The sequence below is a fragment of the Centroberyx affinis genome, unplaced genomic scaffold (assembly GCF_046629955.1).
Source record: "Centroberyx affinis isolate AG114_WGS23_722 - 3 ecotype Tasmania unplaced genomic scaffold, CSIRO-AGI_Caff_v1 ptg001849l_1, whole genome shotgun sequence".
Taxonomy (NCBI): domain Eukaryota; kingdom Metazoa; phylum Chordata; class Actinopteri; order Beryciformes; family Berycidae; genus Centroberyx; species Centroberyx affinis.
The window spans coordinates 20587-45191 of NW_027280228.1; the positions used below are offsets into that span (position 1 = coordinate 20587).

At 41.3% G+C, this 24605-nt stretch overlaps 2 protein-coding genes across 3 annotated transcripts in view; one reads left to right on the plus strand and one right to left on the minus strand.

The window, feature by feature from the left end:
* sgsm2 (small G protein signaling modulator 2) overlaps nt 1–23046 on the plus strand; it is a 43273-nt gene extending 20227 nt beyond the window's left edge. The window contains exons 12-23 of the mRNA XM_071529903.1: nt 3190–3370; nt 4864–4928; nt 5821–5966; nt 9502–9630; nt 10495–10677; nt 13436–13822; nt 14564–14688; nt 14783–14865; nt 16476–16585; nt 16839–16935; nt 17207–17374; nt 18051–23046. Of these exons, the coding sequence (XP_071386004.1) occupies nt 3190–3370; nt 4864–4928; nt 5821–5966; nt 9502–9630; nt 10495–10677; nt 13436–13822; nt 14564–14688; nt 14783–14865; nt 16476–16585; nt 16839–16935; nt 17207–17374; nt 18051–18139 (1763 nt within the window). The 3' untranslated portion in view covers nt 18140–23046. The remainder of the gene's footprint in view (nt 1–3189; nt 3371–4863; nt 4929–5820; nt 5967–9501; nt 9631–10494; nt 10678–13435; nt 13823–14563; nt 14689–14782; nt 14866–16475; nt 16586–16838; nt 16936–17206; nt 17375–18050) is intronic.
* Nucleotides 23047–23930: 884 nt separating this feature from the next.
* The window catches only part of tpst1 (tyrosylprotein sulfotransferase 1), a 45545-nt gene continuing 44870 nt past the window's right edge, over nt 23931–24605 (minus strand). For both annotated transcript variants that reach the window (XM_071529905.1, XM_071529904.1), the window contains one exon: nt 23931–24458. The gene's annotated coding sequence lies outside the window, so the exon portion shown is untranslated. The remainder of the gene's footprint in view (nt 24459–24605) is intronic.

Below are 24605 nucleotides of genomic sequence, written 5' to 3' on the forward strand. Positions count from 1 at the left end.
CAGCTGATGCACTGATGTTTAAAAATGCTACATGTAGACTGACCAGACTGCCTGCCACTTGTATTGTTAAGTGTCAGGGGTTAAGCAGCCTTCACCAAAGCCAAAGCTTTAAGCCCACGCCTCGTTTAGTTTCATGTCCTCCGTGGCTCAGTGACCTGCACAGTATCCATTATCAATGGTTGCATGTTGTTCTGTGTGTGAAGGCATTATCAAAGCTAACGCCAAAGTTCAAAACTGCAGACGATAACCAGAGCGCAGCAGCCGGCTCTCAGTGCAGATTCCAGTGACGTACAGTATGTAAGTCCAAAGTGACACTGGGGAAGAATGAGAGAATGAGGAGGGGGAGGGTGGGAGGGTGGGAGGGTGGGGTGGGGGGGGTTTGGACAGAAGGTCTTTCTGATATAGCTGGTCATGTCAGAATGCAGCCATCACTGACTACATTTACATACACACCAATACTCTGATTACTGGCAGCAATCACCTTAAGGCACTTCGAAGATTTCTCCAATAACCTGGGTATTTGCTTTGTCAATACAACATCCAGGTTGCTGCGTGTGGTGACCTTTGACCTGTGCAGTTTGAAACAGAACACACAAAATCTGACTAAGGTGCTTAACAAGCCCCAATAAATGGATAGACTAAGCAGGTGTGTTAATGTGGTCGGTTCAACCTACTCCGATTATGACCTCACCCCATTTAAGATAATTAGGTAAAGGCGTTTACATGGCAATTTCTACAGTCGGAGTATTGCCTTGATTGGGTTAAGAATTAAATTATAACGTGTATGAGAATGGACTCATTTTAAGATCACCTCCAGGCCCACATCCAGCACATTCTTAGTGACATTCAATGAACAACAAAATATCTGTTCAGCTCCCCTTTTGACATTACTTAGGGTGAGTAGATGATGACAGAATTTTCATTTTTGGGTGAACTATTCCTTTAAATGACACAACAGCCCCACGATGACATGTCCCTTCACACTGTAATTGGGCCCAATGACGCCCTGTCATTAGACAACGGTGGCTTTGGCATTGATATTATCAGACATCCACTTAATGCCACATCAGCCCTTGACACACTTCCCCTACACCCTTCCTGGTTAATTTCTCTCTCTCTCTCTCTCTCTGTCTCTCTCTGTCTCTCTCTCCTTTTCTTTCTTCACACTGCTCAAGTACACAGTTTGATCTACTTGCTTGGCAGGGCTCCTGATGCACATTGGGAAGCACATGCACTGTCAAATGGACAGTCTTGCTGTATACAAAATGCAGGCAAACACCATCTGCACTTGCCTATTTTCGCCCACTAGCTTATTGTCACACATTGACACACCCAAGTCTCTAGGCTTATCATAGCGAGGTCAGGTGCCCCGTCTTTCTGGCTACTTGCAGCGTTGCATTGTGGGATCTGGAGTGCTGACGGACAAGGGGCGGATCAGAAGGCTGTAGCTTTTCCAAACGCCCCTCGGCACTGTTGGGTCTAGGTCGTCTCCGGCCAAGGGTCGCTTCGATAATTTGCTCCTCGTTTTTTGCACTCCTCTTTTTTTTCTTCTTTTTTTTCTTTGACTTAATTCTGTTTATTTTCCCGAATTTTGCCCTTTCATTTCTCACTTGCAACATGCTTGACAATTTTGCATGGGAAATATGCACCCGTTTCATTTTTTGTTTTTGTTTTTTTTAAAGAACGAGTATGTGTTCCTGCTTATTTGTGACGGAAAATATCCTCCAGTCTTCCTCCTCTGTTTGTTTTGATTTCTCTCTCTCTCTCTCTCTCTCTCTCTCTCTCTCTCTCTCTCTCTGCTCCGATTTCCTCAGTTGTTTCTCCTCTGTTCGTGCAGTTTTTTCTGCTGCGATGCTGTTCACTGTAATTCTTCACTAACCCCACCCTGCTCCACCCCCCACCCCCACCCCCACCCTCCCCCCACCCCTCTCATTATGACTATTCGGTCCTGTGGGGTTCCGCAGTAGTAGAGACGTGGAGTCCTTCTGTGAACGGGGTTTTTTTTTTTTGCAAAATACCGAACCCCCCCGAAACTGTCACCAGTTTGTTTGATCACATCTAGTCCTAAAGTAAAGAGGGGAGAGGGGGTTGGGGGGGGGGGGGGGGGGGAGTCGGGGTCCAAATGTCGGTCTCCCTCCAGCATTTTTTTTCTGTTTGCGTTTTCCGTTCTTCTTATTATTTGTTTTTTTTTGGTGGGGGGGAGGGGGGGGGGGTTTCTTGAAGCGACCAAAGCGCAGCTACATATTTATGACAGGTCATCAGCTCCAACCTGAAGAATTAAGGTGAAGAGCATTTATTTAATGTTGAAGTTTTTTATGATTTTTTTTTTTTTTCTCTCCCCCTTTTCCCTCTTTGTGTATCCTTTACTGGTGTCCATTTGTTTTTGTTTTCTTTTTTTTTTTTGGTTTTGGTCGATAATTTGTTTTTTTCGGTTTCCTCTTGTCTTGTTCTGGCTTTATGCATCCCGCACGGCCCGATGCGTCAGCCTCGTCTCTCTCTCCTCTCCTCCTCCTCCTCCTCCTTCTTCTTCTTCTTCTTCCAACTCGTTCACCTCTCTCCTATCCTCCTTCCCTCTCTCTCCTCTCCTCTCCCCCTGCTCTGCTCGGCTCGGTGGAGCCCCCTCCTGGTCTCTGCTCTCTCTCTCTCTCTCTCTCTCTCTGCTTCTTCTTCTTCTTCTTCTTCTTCTCCCCCTCCCCCCTTCCTCTGAATGAACTGAACCAGCATGGCTTCCCTGCATCCTCTCTGCCTGTCTCTCTTCCCCCGGAATGCCGTTCCCGCTTCCCCAAAAAAAAAAAAAAAAATCATCACTTCCACTTTGAGTTTTTTACCCGCTCTCACACGTTCACATGAGTGTATGACTTTCATCTTTCTGCCCATCTATTGGTGTCGTGTATGACAAAGAAGAACGCAGCGTTGATTAAACTGATAATTTGATCAGCGAAAGATGTGTTTGTGGTTGAGCTGAGGGACCTATGTCATAATATGTAAAGCATAAAACAGTGAATGTGAATGTTCTTATTGCCATATGGAGGTGCAGTGCTCCATAAAAAAATGTTTAAGTGGCACTGAGACTCTTAGAGTAAAGACAAGAGTACAGTACATTAAAGCAGTTTTGTCTCCAAGCAATGAGCTCTCTCTCTCTCTCTCTCTCTCTCTCTCTCTCTCTCACTCTCTCTCTCTCCGGTCCAGACCACGGGGAGATGATGGAGATGCAGGGCTTCGGAGGCAGCCCGTCGTCGTGGCAACAGGCTGAGCTCACCGGTCACGTGTCGTCGTGCCTGTCCTGCTCCACCGGCGGCGGCGGCGGCCACCTGGCGTTCGACTACCCGGCCGGCTGCACCTGCATGCACGACCCGGCGGACATCCACACGTATGTAACACGCGTGCTTCACCTGCGGTATGTGCTGTTTTTTGCCGAAGCTTCCGGTTAAGCAACGAGGAGCTTCCAGGTTTCAGAGCACAAAGCTGGGTTTTGGGTCTGTGAAGTGAAACCTAGAGTGTACAGAGTGTCTTGGCAAATAAAAGCTCACTTCTACAGCTTAACATTACCAGTGTTGGAGTCAAGGTCATGAATGAACTCCAATTCATTGAAATTCTGTGAAATTCCATATATATATTTTTTTTTTTACCACATATCTGAGATTATATATTATCAATACTGAATATCATAAAATGTTATTTGATGCATAACTTGTAATCGTAATACATACATTATGATTAAATGTATTTGATTTGTTGAGCTGTCTTTTATTTGATTCATAATGTTTGATTTAGAACAATTTGATTTATAAATATAGCCGCAAGCGGCAATAATCGGGGTCCAAGCAGATTGCGAAAAATCGCAAAATCTGACATTTTTAGAGCAGAAGACCAGATGCAGATGACGTGAGAGATTAAAATGATGAAAGAATTTTGACTCTAGGCCAAGTCGTTTTCGAGATAATTGCAAAAACGTAAACTTGATTGTTACAGCGCCACCTTGAGGTCAATGAGTGTCATTTTATGTGCCTGAGTAGTGGGTGGAATTTGCAACCCACATCACATTGGTCTTACGGTTTTTGCTGCAAGAACACTTTTAGCGAAGAAGAAGAAGAAGAAGAAGAAGAAGAAGAAGCAGAAAAAAGAATAATGAGAACAAAAAAACAATAGGGAGCGACAGCAGCGAGCTTCGCTGCTTGGACCCCTAATAAGCAACTCAAGACAACCTTTAAATTTTTGAATGGAATTTAATGAATTTAATTCAATTCTGTTTCCTTTCATTCCAATTCCAACTCCAACTGCAGCAATTTAATTGGAATTGCATTCCTCTCAATTCAATTCATGAATGGCCCCAACCCTGCTACTGACATACACTTAGCAAGGCCTGCTACACCAACGTGGCATCCTCAACAAAAGATTAAGCCTGTTTACAATGGTGAAGTCCAACAAACAATATGCAGAACCAAAATCAAACAATCTAATGTTGTAAAGTGACAGGACTTGCCTTATCAGGAAACCAGGGAACTACAAATGAATCTTCCACTAGCTAACCAATTCAAACCACCAGCAGTTTGAATTGTAGAGAAATGTGAAATGGAAAAATCTATTTTCTATTGTAACTGCAGTGAAAACTAGCATCAGCTGGTCTATAAATGTTACTACCACAGGTATTTCAGACATGGCAGTTCAACAAGGACCTAATGAAAATCCCACAGGCTCTTAGACACAGCAGCACATGGAGATGCTGGACCTTCTGGCAAGCTTAAAGAAAATAACCCTTTAGATTTCATGGGAACAGTGATAGTGACTTAGTGTTAATGATAATGTGTTGTTGTTGATGTGTGTTGGTGATAATGGGTTATTTTCACTTTTCCTTTCCACCAGTATTCCCCTGAAGATGCTTTGCCAGAACATGAAGAGGCAAATAGTTTCCAGAGCATTTTATGGATGTAAGTACATCATGTTAGTGCTTTTTTCGGAATATTGTGATCGTGACATGATCGAAAATTACTATTGTTTCAGTAATGTTTGGAAATTACTGTAGTCAACATAAAGTATAGTGTGATAAATGTCTGAAGGTTACGGAATGACATAAAATATAACAGATTACAATTGTAAATGGGTAGAAATTATCTTGCTAGCTGCTATAGCTAATAATATATAACTATTATATTAAGAATATAATAATAACTAGTTGGGTATTGTGCGAATTTTATGTAGTTACTCTATATGATGTCATGTGAGGTAGCAGATAATAAACAGATTATTCAATTATTTAGAAAATACTACTAGTTAGGGCTGAACAATTAATTGAAATTTTATCGAAATCGCAATATGGCCTACTGCAATTTTCAAAGGAGGAGGCGCAATATTTGTTAAAGGTGAAATCAAAAATACCATTTTTCAAAATACTATTTTAAATGAAATATTGTGGTGCTGCAGAGATGTCCTGGCCTACACATCATATTCTACAGACTTAAGAAAACATCTTTGTTTGGTACAGATCCCCGCAAAAATCACACCATAATCATTTGAATATGTTTTTCAATGAAAATGAGAATAATGATGTAAAAATTATCATTCCCTCTAATATCGCAAATCATATCGCAATTGCAATATCAGTCAAAATAATCGCAATTAGATATTTTTTCAAAATCGTTCAGCCATACTACTAGTACTAATAACCATTTAGAAGGATATTGTATCACATTTGGACCAATTCCATTACATGACAGTTATTACATTATCTGTCGGTACAAGTCTCTGTCTATATTTTGCTGTGCTGACGCTGTAGGAGACACTCTGAAGCTGTGTCTGTATGTGTCTCTCCTCTCCATGCAGGGCTGGCCTACTGTCGACACCTGTCCACCGTCCGCACCCACCTGTCAGCCCTGGTCAACCACAACATCGTCCCCCCAGACAAGCCCTGCGAGGCGTCCGGAGGCCTCAGCAAAGAGGTGTGGAGCAAATACCAGAAGGACTGCAAGGTGGGTGGCCGGCCAAACGCTAGGGACGGGACGATGTGTTTACCTCACGATTCGATACGTAATATGGGGTTCACGATTCAATACGACCATGATGCGATGTAAACAATTTAAAAATGTCGTTGCAAAGTGCAAATAATATCATTTCGATGAAGAGAGAAATTGTGATAGGCAAGCCGTCTCATTTGTGATTAGTAATAATAATACGTTTATTTATATAGCACCTTTCAAGAACAGACGTCACAAAGTGCTTCACAACAACACAAAGAACAAAGAAAGCAAAAATAATACACAGAGCAGCAGACAGTAATTGCAGACATCCAGCTAAAAACACAAGACATCCCAGAAAAGGATAAAGAAAAATTAAACAAAAGCAAGTCTAAACAAATGGGTCTTGAGCTGCTTTTTAAAAGTGTCCACCGTGTCCACTGATCTTAAGACCAGTGGGAGAGAGTTCCAGAATTTAGGAGCTACAACCTCAAAAGCACGGTCACCCTTTGTCTTAAGCCTCGAGCGAGGAACAAACAACAAACCCTGGTCAGAGGACCTCAGAGTCCTACTGGTACTATGAGGCTGCAGCAGCTCTTTAATGTAAGCAGGTGCCTGATCATGCAAGGCTCTGTACGTGGTAACAAGAATCTTGAACTGGATTCTAAATTTGATGGGAAGCCAGTGTAAGGACATCAGGATTGGTGTTACATGAGACCTTTTGGAGGACTTGGTAAGAAGCTTGGCAGCAGCATTTTGGACCACTTGTAAACGGTTTAGGGACGTGTTGCTAAGACAGGTGAAAAGAGAATTGCAGTAATCAAGACGGGAGGAAATAAACGCATGTATAATCATCTCCATCTCAGTTATGGACAGAATGGACCTGAGTTTGGCAATGTTTCTCAGCTGGTAGAAACAAGAACGGACCAAACAATTTACATGTTGGTCAAGACTCAAAGCCTGGCCCATAGAAACGCCTAGATTACGGAGGGTAGGTTTAACAGAAGAGGATAAAGAGCCAAGACTGTCCATCACCTTCGGGACAACATCATCTGGGGCAGAAACAAGAACTTCAGTTTTGTCAGTATTTAGCTGAAGAAAATTATCTGCCATCCAAACTTTTATAGAGGTGAGGCACTTCAGTAGAACAGACAGTTTAGAGACATTTTGTGGGTTAAACGAAATATATAATTGAATATCGTCTGCATAGCAATGGAAGGAGATGTCTTTAAAATTTCTAATTATCTGCCCGAGAGGGAGCAAGTAACAGCGGAATAAAATGGAGCTGATATCAAGATTCATTTTTCTGCTCCACGCTACGTATCGTCACATCTTTTGTATCGCGATATATTGAATTTCAATATATCAAATTTCGGTAACACTTTACAATAAGGGTACATTAATAGTTAACTAATGTGTCTGGTAATCGTTTACTAATGGTGTTCATGTTAACTAAGGCAGTGGTTCTCAACGTGGGGTCCGGGGACCACCAGGGGTCCTTGAGGTGGTTCCAGGGGGTCCCCAGCAAATTGATGAATTATTAAACTTCACCATTATTTCATTTACAAGAAATTTACAAGAAAAGAGTTGTAGAAATGACTGTTTTGATCATAGTTTCTCTGTTATCTCTGTACCTACAATACAGATAATCATGGAATTCTGGACAAAATCATATTTAACAACAAAAATATTAAGCATTGACTAACCCTTAACTTTGTGTACCCGTATTGTAAAGTGTTACCCAAATTTCAATATATCATCTCATCCCTACTAAACACTAGCTAGGTTGTATTAATGTATGCAAGTATATGTTTTTTAATGTGGACCCCAGGGAGAGCAGTTCTAATGGGGATCCAAATAACCAATAGACTAGGAGTTATCTGTGATGGTTGCAGCTGTCGGAGAGTTGGGGAGGAATCAGAAGGGTTGCATTGGTTAAATGAAATAATATATGACCTTTATCTGCCTCTGTGGTCGACCAGTATGAATTGCAACAACGCTGATAAAACTAATCTCCTCCTACACAAGTGTCTGGTACAACGTGTGGGTGGTGGGGAATTGGGAGTGTCTTGAAACTCAAGCAGGGTGGGGTGTGTACGTGTTCCAAAACAGATCCAGGGCCAGAAAGTGAGTTCCTGAGAGCCAGAAACCTCAGCACCTGGCCAAGTCATCACCGAGTCGTTGGTATCAATCAACAACCCCCTCAGATATATGATGGTCTTTTTGGTGCTATGGGGCAGTAAAAACCTTACTTATTGCCCCTGTGACATTTTATGAAGTGAGGCGGCCTTTGAGGAATGCTCCTTGAGAGAATTATGATGAAGGATTTATGTCCTGTGGTAGATCTTTGGGGGCGCAGAGAGCACATTAATTCTGAGTACATTTTTATAGCACTTTATAAAAACTTTTGCTTCCTACAATATTGTTGGAAGATGTGATAGTGTCATTATATGGCTTCTGCTTAAAAAAAAACGGGGATGGACAAAATAGCACCTAACAATATATGATGAAAAATGATTTCTGATTTAGTTACTTCAAAGTAGGGCTGAACAATTAATCGAAATTTTATCGAAATCGCAATATGGCCTACTGCAATTTTCAAATCGCAGGAGGCGCAATATTTGTTAAAGGTGAAATGTGTCAAAATACCATTTTAAAGTAAATATTGTGGTGCTGCAGAGATGTCCTGGCCTACACATCATATTCTACAGACTTAAGAAAACATCTTTGTTTGGTACAGATCCCTGCAGAAATCACACCATAATCATTTTAATACGTTTTTCAATGAAAATGAGAATAACGATGTAAAACTGATCATTCCCTCTGATATCGCAAATCATATCGCAATTGCAATATCAGTCAAAATAATCGCAATTAGATATTTTTTCAAAATCGTTCAGCCCTACTTCAAAGTTAAAGTCCTTGTCCGCGTGTTTCTGTTATTTTTTCCCCACCCGCCCATATGTAATATATCACCCATTGATGTATATGTATATTAAATGTACATCATGTATCATGTATTGCTCCTAGCCCAGCCTCCAATCTATCTCACTCCACTCTAATGAAATTCTAATGGGGTTCGGTCTCATTACAGAGTGTAATATGATACCGCCGTAGCTATTAGACGAGCCATTATCATCATTCATCGATTCCAACAATGTAATCATTACTAATTTACACTCTATTCATATCTATGTTCCTATCTTTATCCCCTGCGCTCATCTGTCCCCGCCGCTCTTTTCCCTCTCCGTCTCAGTCTCTTTATGTTTTCATTACGGATGCGCACTTCCTCATCCTCTCCTTTTCCTTCCCGTCTCTTTTTCCTCGCCCTCTTCCCTCTCTCTCCATCCCTCGCTTTCTTCCAACCTCTAATCTCCACCCGTGTTTCTACAAGAACACGACGTGCCGTGATGACTCTGTATTACTTTTTTCTTAAGGATGCCAAAACATAAATTAACATTAATCAAGTTCAGTATTTAGAACTTGCCAATGCAATAAAGGCATTTTAATTATTTTCTCTGTGTGTGTGTGTGTGTGTGTGTGTGTGTAGAACTATAAGGAGCTGGAGCTGCTGAGGCTGGTTTACTATGGCGGAGTGCAGCACGACATCAGAAAGGAGGTCTGGCCTTTCCTGCTGGGACACTACAAGTTTGGCATGGGCAAGAAGGACATGAGCCAGGTACAACACCCACACACACACACACACACACACACACACACACACACAGAGTCCACCATGCACTGAAAAAGAGATGTGTGGTTGTGAGAGATTGTGATTTGTGTGTAAAGTGTACATACAGTGGGTGCATCATTTTTGCACATAACCTTGTGTCCCACAAAACGATTTAATTTTGTAGCACAAATCAAATGTATTTATTTATTTGGGATTTTTAACATTTATTTGGCCCTATTTGGTCTAAAATCTATGCAAAGTACTGTTCTCTATGAAAGGAAATTCAAGAAATGTTTGTGAAAATGGGGAAATTTCAATAATACTAACATCTAGTTCAGTTATTTATTTGGACAGTGCACATTAAAAAATATGTCAGAATTAGCCAAGAAGGCTAGTTTTCATCCGTAGTCCCTGGGCAGGTAGTATAAAGAACAAGCATTGGATATTAGACATTAGATAGACATACACTGGTGTAAATTCATCAATATCATCAGTAGTTAGTAAGAGCATTATCAGTAGTTAGTGGAAGTATCAGTGTAAATATATATATACAGTATATACACACAAATCAAGTAAATAGAGATCTGAACATCAACACAAAATCAATATACATTTAATAAAGGAGAAAGAGAAAAAAAAATAATAAAAAAATCAGTCCAAGTTTCTAAAAGTATCACCGGAAAAATAATTGTTCAGCATTTCATAACTTCATCTTGAGGTTATAGTTAGATATTCAAAATTGCCTGAATTTTATCTTCGCTTGGAATTGTACTTTTGCCAGGAAAGTCTTCAATACATCTAAATATGGAATACCTGTCACATGCAGTATGGATGGCGCTCTATGTATTTATTTTTCCCCCCCCCGCGCAGATCGACGAGAAGATCAGCGAGCGCTACCAGCAGGTGATGAGGGAGTGGAAGGCCTGCGAGGTGATCGTCAAGCAGAGGGAGAAGGAGATGCAGTCGGCCATCTTTGCCAAGCTCTCCTCGGGCAGCAGCATCGACAGCCACGTCCTGCGCCTCATCCACCGAGACTCCACGCTCAGCAACGAGGTGAGCGAGCCCACCGCAAAGCACACGCAATACACACTCAACAGTCAGTTCTATTAGCTAAGGATGTGAATGTCTAACTAAACAGATATCGATGTTAGCACTATCAGCTAACATGAAATTTCTGACCATTTGCACCTTTTAATCCGGCACATGTGTGTAATGTAATAATAATAATAATAATAATAATAATTTTATTTATATAGCACCTTTAAAAACAGAGTTTATGAAGTGCTTTGACAGTCAAAATAAAAGCAGAATACTCAAAATTTGAATTTAAAAAGCAATGAACAGCAATGAACAAATTCAGATAGGACACATATGGAAAAGAGCAGCATTAAAGTAAATAGTAGGATAATCGTAAGATGAAAACCAAAATAAAGAGTAAGGATAAAATAAAACCAAGATAAAATTAAGATAAAAAGATAAAAGATGATAAAAAGACAATAAAAAACATGATTACAAGACGAAAAAAAGATGATAAAAAGATTAAAAAAAACATTGTACCTTGATATTTCTCTAGAGCTCGACAACATAAATTTAAACTTTCATTAATGGGAAAATAGTACTACATAATAACCAATAGCTCACTACTACAACCCTAACTAGAAATGAATCTTGTGCTAGCTAGCCAAACGCTTCCACAAGCTATCTGAATTGTAGAGAAATGCAAAACGGAAAAAGTAATCTTCCAATGCAATTGCACTGAGCTACTATAGGCATTTCATGCGCAGTTCAGCAAGGACCTAATGAAAATCCTACGTTCTCTTAGGAACATCAGCACACTGACAAAGGACTAAGCCATTTAACTCCTTATAATATGAAGCATCCAAATAGAATCTCTATGGAAGTGTCAGGGATTCTGTAAATTAAACAGCTTGTGACAGATTGCAATGAAAATGCAATGGAAGGAGACAACTACAAATTGTATGATTGTATTGCATGTGTATGAAAAAGTGTGACAAAGGTGAGGATAATTATCAGGAGCAACCAAAGTCTACAGAAAACTTACAGCGTCTCGACAGCTTCAAAGTCAATGTCTGACATCTCCAACACCTCAAAGTCTTTCTAACAAATTTCCATGTCAGACAGTGCCTGAATTGGACCAAAAAAGGTGCCAGTACCCTAATTGAGCATCGCATGTGTCTTGGACATATTTATATTTATACGCATATCTTGGTAATATATCCCACTTCAAATAGTATTTTTGTATGCATTTCATTACATACAAATATAACATTGCATATATGCCACAATAAAACCAACTGAAAATGAAACAAGACTGCAGTCAGTTTAGCTGCAAAACAACTAGTCCTAACCTACCTTGCCATGTAAAAAAAAATCAACACAGAAAAATGTGCTGGGTTAGTGCTGTAATAATATCAGAGAAAGGTTACATCAGAGAAAGATTACATACTTACAAGCATACAGAAGACTGATGCAAATAGACAGAGGCCAATATTGTCTTTATATAACTGACGGACAGAGCTGTCTGTGCTTTTTGGAGGCAGTGGCAACAAAGCAATATTGACCTTTTGTTGTTGACAGTCATGTTATATCATGACTGTAAACTGAAAACTAGCATTATGTAACTTTTTACGTACATTTATTCCTCCTTGGCACAATAACATACCTTTCATTTGTGCTTGCACATCCTCTATTTTCTTTTCTCTCACTATTGGCACCTGACCAGTAGTGTTGATTGGACATATTGGCGTTTGATTACCATGAATTTCTTCATGATTGACACTTTAACGGCCCTGTGCTCCACTGACTGCTCTGCTCCATCAGATCAAGTGAAGAGGCATCACTCTGCTCACAATATAAATGTATTTATTTTTTCTACACAATATCATTCCACTATCAGAATGTAAGCCAAAACGTCAGTAGAATGGTTTTAATATTGCAGAACACGTAATTACAAGAGGCTATTTAATTTAGGGCCAGAGTGACACCTCGTCACTTGATCTATGCAGCTTTGTTTTCGGCAGCAGTTTGACTCGCCGTGTGTGAGCGGAGCGCTGCCTTCAGTCTGTAGGATGCTGTCTGCTTAAATGAAGCCCTGTCAAGTCTATGGCGCACTTTTTTCATACGGAGATACTCTCTTCATTCAACTAAGGCGTACCAGGAGGTGGCGGTACGGAATAAGAAGTAAGGGTACTCATGTGGACAAAAATCACAATGGAGGAGGGTTAGCTGTAGCAGAGTGTGACATGGAGGGAGAAGGAAAGATGCAAAAGAAAGACACACTAATAGAGAAATCAATATTCATGATTGGGTTTCACACCAAATATTAACTCACGCATTTGTCATTTGTACTATACAATTCCTGCATGAGAGATCATTTATTTAAGCACAGCCTACATCACTGGTTGTCAACGTGGGGTCCACCAGGGGTCCTTAAGGGGGTTCCAAGGGGTCGCCAGCAAATTGATGAATTGTTAAACTTCACCATTATTTAATTTCCAAGAAGTTAATACAATTAAAGAATGAAGAAGAATGACTGTTTTGATCATAGTTCATTCACTTATCTCTCTACCTACAATACACATAGTCATGGGATTCTGGACAAAATCATATCTAGCAATAAAAGTATTGTCAGATTTGGTTTGGAGAGACAAAATCTCATCAAATGGGGGTCCGTGGCTCTAATGTGGACTAAATTAGGGGTCCTTGATATAGAAAAGGTTGAGAATCACTGGCCTACATCACTCTCTCTTCTCACTTTCCCTCCTCCGTCTGTCGTAAACCTCTGTCCCAGGTGTTCATGTCGGTGGACGAGCCCGACGCCGGCGGCCAGGAGACCCCCAGCGGCGAGGACAGCACCCCCACCATGACCAACCTGGTCCCCCCCGCCGCCCTCGCCCCCGAGGAGCGCCCTCTGGTGGAGTTCGACTCCCCCGACTCGGGTCTCCCTTCCTCCAGGAACTACTCGGTGGCCTCCGGACACTCCCAGATCCTGTCCAGCATCGACGACGGCCAGAGCACGGAGGAGGAGGGGGGGGTCGGGGAGGAGGGCAGGACTCAGGGCGTGCTCGGGGGGCGGCAGGACTCCCTGACCGAGGACAGGCTGTGCAGTCAGCTGGACAAGCTGGTGACCAATGGAGGAGCGGCTGAGGGGATACCACCTTCTCTGTCCTCTTATACTGTATGTATATGACTATTTACATCTATTATATGTCCAACTTATACAAATATACAAGGAATAATAGGGGGGAAAATCCCAAAGCCCAGTTGTGCCAAGCTGATACAGACGTTTCCAAGAAGAAAGATGTAATCGCTGCCAAAGGTGCTTTTACAAAGTATTGACTCAAGGGGTTGAATACTTTTGAATGACATATTCCTATATTTAATGTTAATTAAATTAGCCGTGCTTTCATTTTGTGATGATGGGGTATTTCGTGTAGACTGACGACAAAAACCTTAATTTCATCCGTTTTGAATTCAGGCTGCAACACCACAAAATGCAGAAAAAGTCAAGAAGGTTGAATACTTTCTGAAGGCACCGTATGTCTATGCCTTTCTATATATCTATGTCTATGTTCATGTACTGTATATGAACATTTTTATGTTTATGTATATGTACACAAATGTATATTCCCTATGTATGTATTTGTGGGGATGGTATATCTTTACATAGAAAGATGCAAATGCAATGATGCAAGCGACTGTGCATTTGGTTGTATCATGTTATATAGCTAATGCTAACGCTAAATGCTATTGCTAAATACAAATACAAATACAAATACAAAATACAAATATAGCTAATGCTAGTTTTCCATAACAAAAAAATATCATACACTTTCACTCTGTTTGGGCCTAAAGTAAAACATCTTTAACTTTCACTCAGCCATTCATTAATGCTGAAAATAATGATTCCTTTGGGCAGATCGAGCTGCTGGACACAGTCGCCCTCAACCTGCACAGGATAGACAAAGACGTCCAACGCTGTGACCGCAACTACTACTACTTCACCACAGCCAACCTGGAGAAACTACGCAACATCATGTGCAGGTAGAGCAGAGAGAGGTCACACACACACACACACATCCATTCAGTTTAATGGGATTTGTTTGTCATATCTGTAAACTCTTCTCCTTGCTTGCAGCTATGTGTGGGAACATTTAGAGATGGGTTACGTCCAGGGCATGTGTGACCTGCTTGCTCCACTCATGGTCATCCTGGATGATGGTAAGAATCACATCACGTGTCTCTATGGCACCATTGTACAGAGTACTGCGCCAGCAAAAGCCAAAAATGTATATTTGGTGCGTTTAACCTCACATTGTGCAACGAGCACTTTTTTCACCTGAGCATGGAATAAATCCACAAGGCACAGATCTCAGCGTGATGACTGCTTTTTGAGGCTCCTGGCCCTTCTGTTTTTGTGTGCGGGTAGTATTATATTGATTGACCATACAGACACCATCAGTTATTAACCATTAGCAAATATGACAGTTAGCTGATATAGTCTGAGGCTAATAAACCTCATCTGAGGTTATACAGGCTTTACAGTAGCAAATCTTCCAGCAGCATGTCTGGCTCCATCATGGAGGTCCATTGGGGAATTGACTGTGCACAAATAATATCTAAATCAATAACAACCAGGCTAGAAAAAGAACAAGATTGTTACGGTGTGGGTCCATTCTACGGTGGCCGAGACGTGTTGAACGAACTGCATATCCAAAACGCTTTGCAAATTCGAAAAACATAAGCACATTAACGGAAAACATGCAAAAATCACAACACAAATGCAAAATGGAAATATAAAGACATTGAACAACATTGCTCATTTGTGACAATCACATGGCGATAGTAATCATAGTTAGCTAGCAAACAACGTTTCACTTACTTCTCAAATGGGCAAGAACTTTCATCTTCCACATTTGCAGGCAATAATAGTCCGCCGGCAATAGTAGTCGGCCATTTCATTGTCAACATCCGTTGTTGCTCACTTCCGTTGTTATGTTGTGGCTTTTGCATTTGTGTTGTGATTTTTGCATTTGTGTTTTCCGTTAATACGCTTGTGTTTTTTGAATTTGCAAAGCGTTTTGGATGTGCAGTTCGTTCAACACGTCTCGGTCACCGTACCATTCAGATGTAGGTTACTGTGACACAGTAAACTGTCTTGTTCTCTACTCCAAAACACTCTGAGTTGTAGCTTGAGAAGAGTCAGCTCAGTTAACCTGAACAAACTGTTAGCTAGCTACCTGCTGGCTAATTTAGCAAGCAACTGATGTTAATGTTAACGACTACTAGCCACTACTAACGCTAAAGCTAGCTTCTACTAGATACGTTAACTAGTGTGCAAATCAGATGTGTTAACAAAAAGATGTGGTCAGCTGACCAGGCCCTTCCTCTCGATACTAAGGTTAGCTAGCTAACAGCTGACATTAAACACAACATGGATCCATATCTGTGGTGATCAAATGATCAGTTCGCTGTCAAAAACGAAACAAAAATGATTGACTTATGTTGAGACAGCCAAGTGGTTGAGAGACGCAGTCAGCTGTTCACTGCTAGTGTTACCCAAGAGCTGAGGACCTCCAATATGGCTGCCAGGGGGAGTGTTACATCACCTTAAAATCCTCTAGCTTTTACAACAACTCAACAATAATTTATAATTTCATCAATGCTTAAAAGCTGTGGGAAATTTCTTCAATTTTTCTTCAATAGAGATAAATGGAAATTCCTATGAGCAGCGTGCCTGAACAAATCAACAGCTTTAATTAGCTCTTGGCTGTCTCATGACTGTTCTGTGTGTGTGTGTGTGTGTGTGTGTGTGTGTGTGTGTGTCCCAGAGTGCCTGGCATACAGCTGTTTCACTCAGCTAATGAAGAGGATGAGCCAGAACTTCCCTAATGGCGGAGCCATGGACACACACTTCGCCAACATGAGGTCCCTGATCCAGGTGATGGACGACCCTCTGTGTGTTTGTATGTGTGTATTGGTGTGTATACAAACTGAAACTGAAGCTGATGATTAAATCCAAGAATGCCAAGTCGATACTTGTGTGACCTTGTGGAGAACGTTCTTCCCAATTTGAGAAGGATCTATAGCCTATTACGTAAAACGCGTCATGGAGGGCAGGCACAAGAACGCATATTGATAAAGAGCCCGAAAAACCCTCAACCTTTTCTTTTGTCTCACACTGATGATGTCAGATCCTGGACTCTGAGCTCTTTGAACTGATGCACCAGAATGGAGATTACACCCACTTCTACTTCTGCTACCGCTGGTTCCTGCTGGACTTCAAGAGAGGTGAGGAACACAGCCTGTATTCTCACTGATCTAATGAGTAGATGTAATTACTTCACATTATTCTTTGTAATTTGACTTTTACTTACTTGCTATCATAGTACATCATAATGGCAGTGCCCCTTCTACAACATTACTAAATGGCATAAGAAACTGGTGTAGGGGAGTTCTATCAATGTTGTTGCAATCCCTGCTGGTCACCAGTAGAGGTCGATAAAGGTGTGTTTCATCTGTGTTTGTGTGTGTGTGTGTGTGTGTGTGTGTGTGCGTGCAGAGCTGCTGTATGAGGATGTGTTTGCGGTGTGGGAGGTGATCTGGGTGGCTCCCAGGATTTCCTCGCAGCACTTCGTCCTGTTCCTGGCCTTGGCCCTGGTCACCGTTTACCGCGAGATCATCAGAGACAACAACATGGATTTCACTGACATTATCAAGTTCTTCAACGGTGAGACGCACACAGGAGAGAGGAGTGTGTGTGTGTGTGTGTGTGTGTGTGTGTGTGTGTGTTTGTGTGTGTGTGCACCTCAAAATCCTGTCAAATCAGTGTCACAATCAATAGTTTAGAGTGTGTTGATCAGTGATGTAGTGGTAAATATAAAGGAGTGTGAATAGGGTAATAGAATGGTGAACAACTAATAATAGAAGCAAAATTCAATTATAATTTATGCTTCATTTATGCTTTTTATCCCCTTGAGGCAAGGCACTACAAGTGAAAATGGAGATTTTGGCTGGATTATTCGATTTTGAAATATAATATTTTATGGTTGGTTTTATGGATAACTAAATATTCGGTCATTTGTAAAAATACGATGTATATGGTGATTTTTTTCCTACTTTGTAAATAGAATAGAATAAATAGAATAGTTAAATAGAAATTTAATTTGATATGTTAATTAACAAAATAAATATAAGTCAAAGCACAAAAAGTGAAAAAAATGTCATGGAGGAAGGAATTTTGCTTTTTCCTGTTCACCTATGGTGCCTCACCTTCAGTGTGTGCACCAGTTCGGATGCATCTGCTTCATTACATGTTCAAGAAAGGAGAGTTTAGACAGATTCTGTGTATTGCAAGCGTGTATTTACATGGCTTCCTAATTCTAGCTGCATGTCTGATTTGACAGAGATGGCCGAGCGTCACGATGTCCAACACATCCTGAGGATAGCGCGCGAGCTGGTGCACAAGGTCCAGTCTCTGATGGACAACAAGTGACCATAAAGGAGGAGGAGGAGGAAGAGGAATGGGAGGATGCAGAGAGAGAGAGAGAGAGAGAGAGAGAGACACCCAACCTCTCCTCTCATTCCTCACAATCTCTCCATTCTTAATCCTAGTAGAGGAGAGAGAGAGAGAGTTTCCAGCCTTCCACCTAGCCAGAGCAGATCCAGGGGAGGGAGGAGGGGGGTCTCGTCCTCCTCCCTGCCCAGATGAGGGTTAGGAGAGCTGGGTAAGGAGCGCTGTTAGGGCGGCCTGGGTCTGGAGCTCGGCCTCCGTCTGTTTACATTTACCTTCACTTGGAATGCCCCATGGTGTCCGTTCAGACATGTGGATTTGTCTGCATGCTTGTGAGTTTGATCACACTGTGAACGCATTCTTGAGTCCCCCCGCCCCCCCGGTCCTACAGAGCTTGTGTGCGCGCATGAACACACCGTACACACACACACACACACACACACACAACACACACATTCCAAACCAAACATTGGCTCCATCACTAGAATCATGTTCTAGAGTCTCAGTTTTTTCCTCGAACCCTGAAACAAAAGTATTCGATGCCTGTCACTGGAGAAATACTTTAGGAAGGCTTTCAGTGTTGGAAAGATACCTGTGCCTCCATGCAATGTCGGTGGAGGCCACCGGAGGGCGCTGCTCACACACAACATTGTCAGAGGAGCAGAAGACTTAGCCACGAAGAAGTTTTCATTTGTGACCAAATGGACTGTGCCAACTACCTTTTTTCTACAACAAGCATGTGTGTTTTTCCCCCCCTGAGCCCCCTTTGGAGGTTGTTTTTTTAATAGAATTCATTCTCACACAAATGTTGCCTTTATCAGTAACAGCCCGATGTACTTTGTTGCACTTTTTTGTGAGGGATTCCTTCCTGGTGCCTGTGAAGGCCTCGCCAGAGCGGGTGGAGGCGCCACGAGGAGCCAAACCGTTGAGAGACTCAGGATTAATTGCAGCCGACTTTTCCAACCGTATTAACGACAGTATATCTTCCAGTTCATGAATTTTCAGCTGAGTCGGCGGCCGAGCGTGTTTAATCCCCATTCCAACTAACTTTGCACCATCTATTTTAAGAAATCTCAGAAATTTCATGGATGAATTGACACAAAAATGTGTGTAAACCTTTTGATAGTCTGGTGGAGCCAGATTGCAGCCACATTGTGTGAACTAGGGAAAAAAAGGGAAAAAAAGGGAGAAAAGTTACAATGTTATATTGTTATCATTCAACCAAAACTGAAAAAAAATCATCTTTGATATGAATAGCATGCAGGGAAGGCAGTTTACTTGACAGCAAAAGACAGAAATCAAATAGCAGCAGAGCACATTAAGGTCAAAAGCACATGGGCTCCTCCTCGCTTCAACACAAAACAAAGTTGAGAGCATTTTTAAACAGCAGTATATCATTTTCAGATGAATTACTGTAAATAAATTAGAACAGAGAGACAGTTGTTGGTAAAATGCATTCTTGGCTTTACTGAAGAGGATCAACATGTTGGAAGTGATTTTTCATTTCCCTCCTTCCACCATCTGCCGTTGCCAGAAACTCTGAAAGCTTTAGCTGTTTGCTCTGGAAGAACAGAACCTCTTCCTGTTCTGTGCCGTAAAGCGATCCAGCAGATTTCCCTCCAAATCCGATCCCCAGTGTAAAATGCAATGTAGAGGCAGCCGATCTTCTCTGCGATGGTCTTTTTGGTAATTATACTGATGTTAAAATGCTACACATAGCAGCTTTAAACATGAAGCAGGGAACATTCAAGGTTTGCAAGGTTTGAAATTTTAGCAAGACATCAACCCATAGTTAAGGGCCACAAACACAGTGATTGAAGGACAAGATTGAAAAGATGAAACTGACCAGATTAAAGTATTCTAGATTTGTGGCTGTTTAGAATGCCATGCGTACAATAGACTGCAGTATTTGCTAAGTAATTTATGTCATTTGCCACCCTAAAAAACAGCCTTAGGTGATGTAGCCTGCATTTCCGGGTCCAGTTTGTTGTTTGGTGGTGACTTTTTCTTATTCCAGTGGATAACTGGCCAAACGTAAACGACATGACACTATACTGAGATATTTCCAGTGCCGCTGCAATGGAGTTTAATAGCAGAAAATGCTTCCGTTCACATCAATTGTAAATGTCAGGTTTTGTCAGTTCCAGAATCAATGAGCAGGGCTTCTTTCTAGAGCTGCCATTTTGTACCAAGAGACGTTCAACCATCATACAGGGAGAAATCCATCGTAGAAGAGGCAGAGAGACCAATTTCTCCACCCACAGCAGCCTCAATAGACCAGAATGCAATGCAGATACTTGACAAACCGTCGCTGATCGTTTGCCACAGCATGCTTTGGCTGTCAATCACAGTCTGTCAATGAATCCACACAGGAGTCTGTCACAAAGGTAGGAAACATGCCATTTAGCTTAACTGCGATCATTGACTGAAAATAGAACATAGGAAAAGATAGGCTAGCGTATGTTGAATGAACCTGCTTGGCCCACTGACTCCAGCCAAACTTAAAACTAGCTAACAGTAGGATTGTACTGTCGCCGAAATGCCAAACCGATTTGCGAGTCAACGTTAGCTAACTTTGCCAGCCAATCAAACATGTTTAATATTATCGGAAGGTAGGTGCGCTCTCTCCAGCACCAAACAGGAAGCAGCAAACCGGGTAGTTCAAATACCGTCACACACACACGATAGACGGTGAATTAACAGTGTTATGAGTCGGTGTTTAATTCGGCGTGTGTCTGATCCCCCAACCAGCACTTATTTCAGTGAGAAATCAAATTTTTGAAACGGTTCACCTCTCATTCCCACAGTCTTCTCCCACTAAAATAGCGCAGCTAACCAACAGAGGCTGGTAGTGAGTTGAGGCGACAAAATCCAAAATGTAAAGTTTGTACGGAAATACAGTTTATCTTTATGGATTATATTGATGCCGAATTGACAAGAAGACTGTCTACATATGACGCCTTTTATCTTAAGATCTTATGTGTTTTTACGGACATGTAATGAATTGTTAATATGTCAAATTTCTTAAAGGGAGTTTGGCGTAATATTTTCCCCGGAGAGTGCAGGGAGCTTCAGTTTAATTCAAACTGCTAATATGTATTTTTTTTTAACATTTTTTAATAAAAACAAAGTCATTGGTTGGGTAGTTGGCATATCACCAATCGGCAGTCACTAAACCTTTCGGTGGGTGCATAACTTTATCAACTGAGAAAATTGTATCATTCGCTGCTGGTCACTTTCTTAGAAGAGATTATAATTATAAAAACAATAACATTATGTAGCGTTAATTCATCCGAGACCGATTCAAGACCGAGTCATATTCACTCCCGAGATGAGACCAAGACTGTCAAAAATCCGGTCTCGAGACCGGACTCGAATACTACAGCCCTGCCACTAACTAAAGTACAGTAGAAGTAGACGAGGCACATTGAGAGAGAGTGGATAGTAAATTACAACACTTGATCACAAAGTAACTCCTGGAATGCATTGAACATCACAGATCGATGATATAAAACAGGATCTGAGGTTGGAACTTTTCCTTTAATTCATCCATGTCTTCAGTGTACCACCTTTTGGAATCGGGGGTCAAACACGCGCAGTGATCTGAAGGCGCCACGCAGACTATTCAGCTACACAAAGCATTCAGCGCTGTCTGGAAAAGTGGTTGCAATTGACCGTGTGGATATAAACCGATTCCCCCTCCTGTCCGAAGTCTGGGAAAATGACATGCGGGACGGATCGCGCATCGGCCACCCGATGCCCACGAGGTCCGGGTTGGGTAGGAATAACCGATCCACGGTCCCGGTTTTAAAATCGCCTGAGAAGAAGCTGCTTTTAATGCCAAACTAAAACCTTAAAAGGGGCTCGACGTTCCATTAATCAGTATTAGATTCTAGGCGTCACCGTTTTGGCTTCAAAGTAACAGCACAAGTCGCATTGGTGTTTCTATCTTTACGAAATCGGGGGGAAGTTTTGATACGCCCTTGTTAGTGTGACCCCCCCCCCCCCATCTTTACCCTCCTCCTATACGGCTGCATACGATTGGTCATCCAGCATGGACCTGCACCTGTGATTCAAGTGCCAAGTGTCTTCCCCCAATCCTGAAGTGTACTGTAGTCATCCGGCTCTCTGATTTCGACGGGTCGCTAGTTGGGATTCCAGGAACGGGAGGTGTCGTGGATGTGTTTGGAACCTCGCTACGGCCTCTTCCCTCCAAAAGCCCTCCCGCGATCCAAGATGGCGGGTAGAGGAGGGGGGTAAAGGCGTGTAGGAGAGCTTTTTCTTCCAATCAGGACATTGTGTACCAAAGCCTTGAAATAGCCCCCTCTGTGGCATGACGACAATGTGCAATTTCATACTGCATCTTGAAGACTGTTTACTATGTGTGTAAAATATTTTTGAAAATCGTGATCTTGGATTCTATAACTACTGTGCAATTTCTGTCGTTCGAGAACCCGTCAAAAGTCTATATTGCTGTACATAACGAACCAAAAGCCCAATATTTCTATGAAGACCCGTAAGGACATATAACTTATTTTGAGATCTATTTTTTACGTTGGGTTTTAGCGGCGCTAGTCGGAGATGTATACTGTGCAGAAATACAGAATGTGTGCAGACTTTGTTACACGTTGACTGTTAAGTGTTCTTTCTCAATGTTGTGCACTGACTTCAAAAGATTTCAAATTTCTATTTATTTAGAGAGCCAACGACTGCATTGCTGAGTATGTATTGTTGAGGATGTATCATTTGCCTTGAATGTAACGTATTATTAAAAAAGGTTGTTCATTAGCGTGCCGCTCTCTTTCCTTACACCTGTTCATGCTAAAACATTAAGGGTTCCCCGATGTAGAATTCCAGGACTTTTCCATGACATTCCGAGAACTCTTCGTCCTTCCTGGTTTGTCCGTGTTTTTTCAAACCAAATACGGGTCAGAGGTGGGGACTCGAGTCATGCGAGTCACAATTTGGATTGCTTGAGACTTGACTTGGGTTCTGGTGACTTGGGACTTGACTTTGACTCGTACTTTTACGTTCTCGTAAAAGGTTTCTAAAGTCTTGACCTGAGATCTTGTGTTTGTGTAAATGACTTAGATTGAAAGTGATGAGATTTGTTCCAGCAGACGACTGAATTTAAATTCTGTTTTCTGAATTTGTATGGAATGATTGAATTTATTGAAGTTGAAACTGATTATAGAAATCAGGCTCATGATGCTCTTACCAAGTTTTTATCCTATTAAAACCATATTGCATTGAAAAGTCCTAGATATTTAGTTTTCTTTAAGATATTAAATTGATACTCGAGTCTTGTTTTGATTTGACGTTCTACATTTAGACTTTGGACTTGACATTAATGACATGGACTTGACTTGGTAATCTACATTTAGACTTGGGACTTGTGCCTCAAGACTTGAGATGGACTTGGGACTCGGTAACACCTGATACAGGTATTGGCTTTTAAAAACCTAGATCGATCGAACCCTGGTTGTAAGTGTGGTTTCTGTCTCCAGAGGACTGTTCTCCATCCTGATTATTTGCATTGGAGCCATTTTAGAGTCTTTTTGGAAAAATATTCCATTTCTAAACAAGGTCCAAATGTAATTACCACAGTCAAAGAACCTGTAGAGTTTGTTTAACATTCATATTGTCTTTCTCATAACCACAACTCTAGTTAATTCTCCCTTTTGCAAAACTCCCAACTCACAGTCTTTGGTTAAATTTGATTAAAGTAAGACATTTCATGCGGGGGGAAAAATGACTCACAAAGGTTTAAAAAAGCCATTGTTTATCACGGTCGATACTCAAAACTGATCTTGTACATCAGTACCCATGACATTGCACGATACAAAGGCATGAAAAAATTAAACATTAAAATAGATATTGCATCTTCAAAAAGCTAACTTTCATCCATAAATACTTCTTGCGATTTTTAAGTTCACTGCAGTTTCTTACAACAGAATCACAGATTTGTTTTTTGTTTTTTTCATTATATAGCCAGGAAATCATTTCTAAAAATCCAGATGAGCGTGATGTGACAAGGAAAAAAAAACAAAATGAAAAAAAAAAAAAAATCAGCAGACATTCTGTGGTCACCGTTGTGACAAACATATTTCTTTACAGTACAACATCGAAGGCCAAGAGTCGTCCATAGACAGAGTGGTGGCAGCCCACAGCGGGGGGGCTTACATTGGTGAGGACATTGTCCAGTTAAAGTGTTAAAGTGAACCTGCAGAGGTCCAAAACAGGTGGTGAAATGGGTGAATCCACGTCCATCAGCTTCTGTTCCTTTGCACCGAGTCATGTTCTGAAACGAGATAAAAATTAATTGAGTCATTAACGATTTTTAGATAATTAAGTCATAGTAATTTCTTCTTTCCTGGTTTGTTAATGATGTTTTTCAGTCTGGGTTCCACTCCAGTTAGGGTTAGGTTTAGGTTCAGGTTTAGGTTTA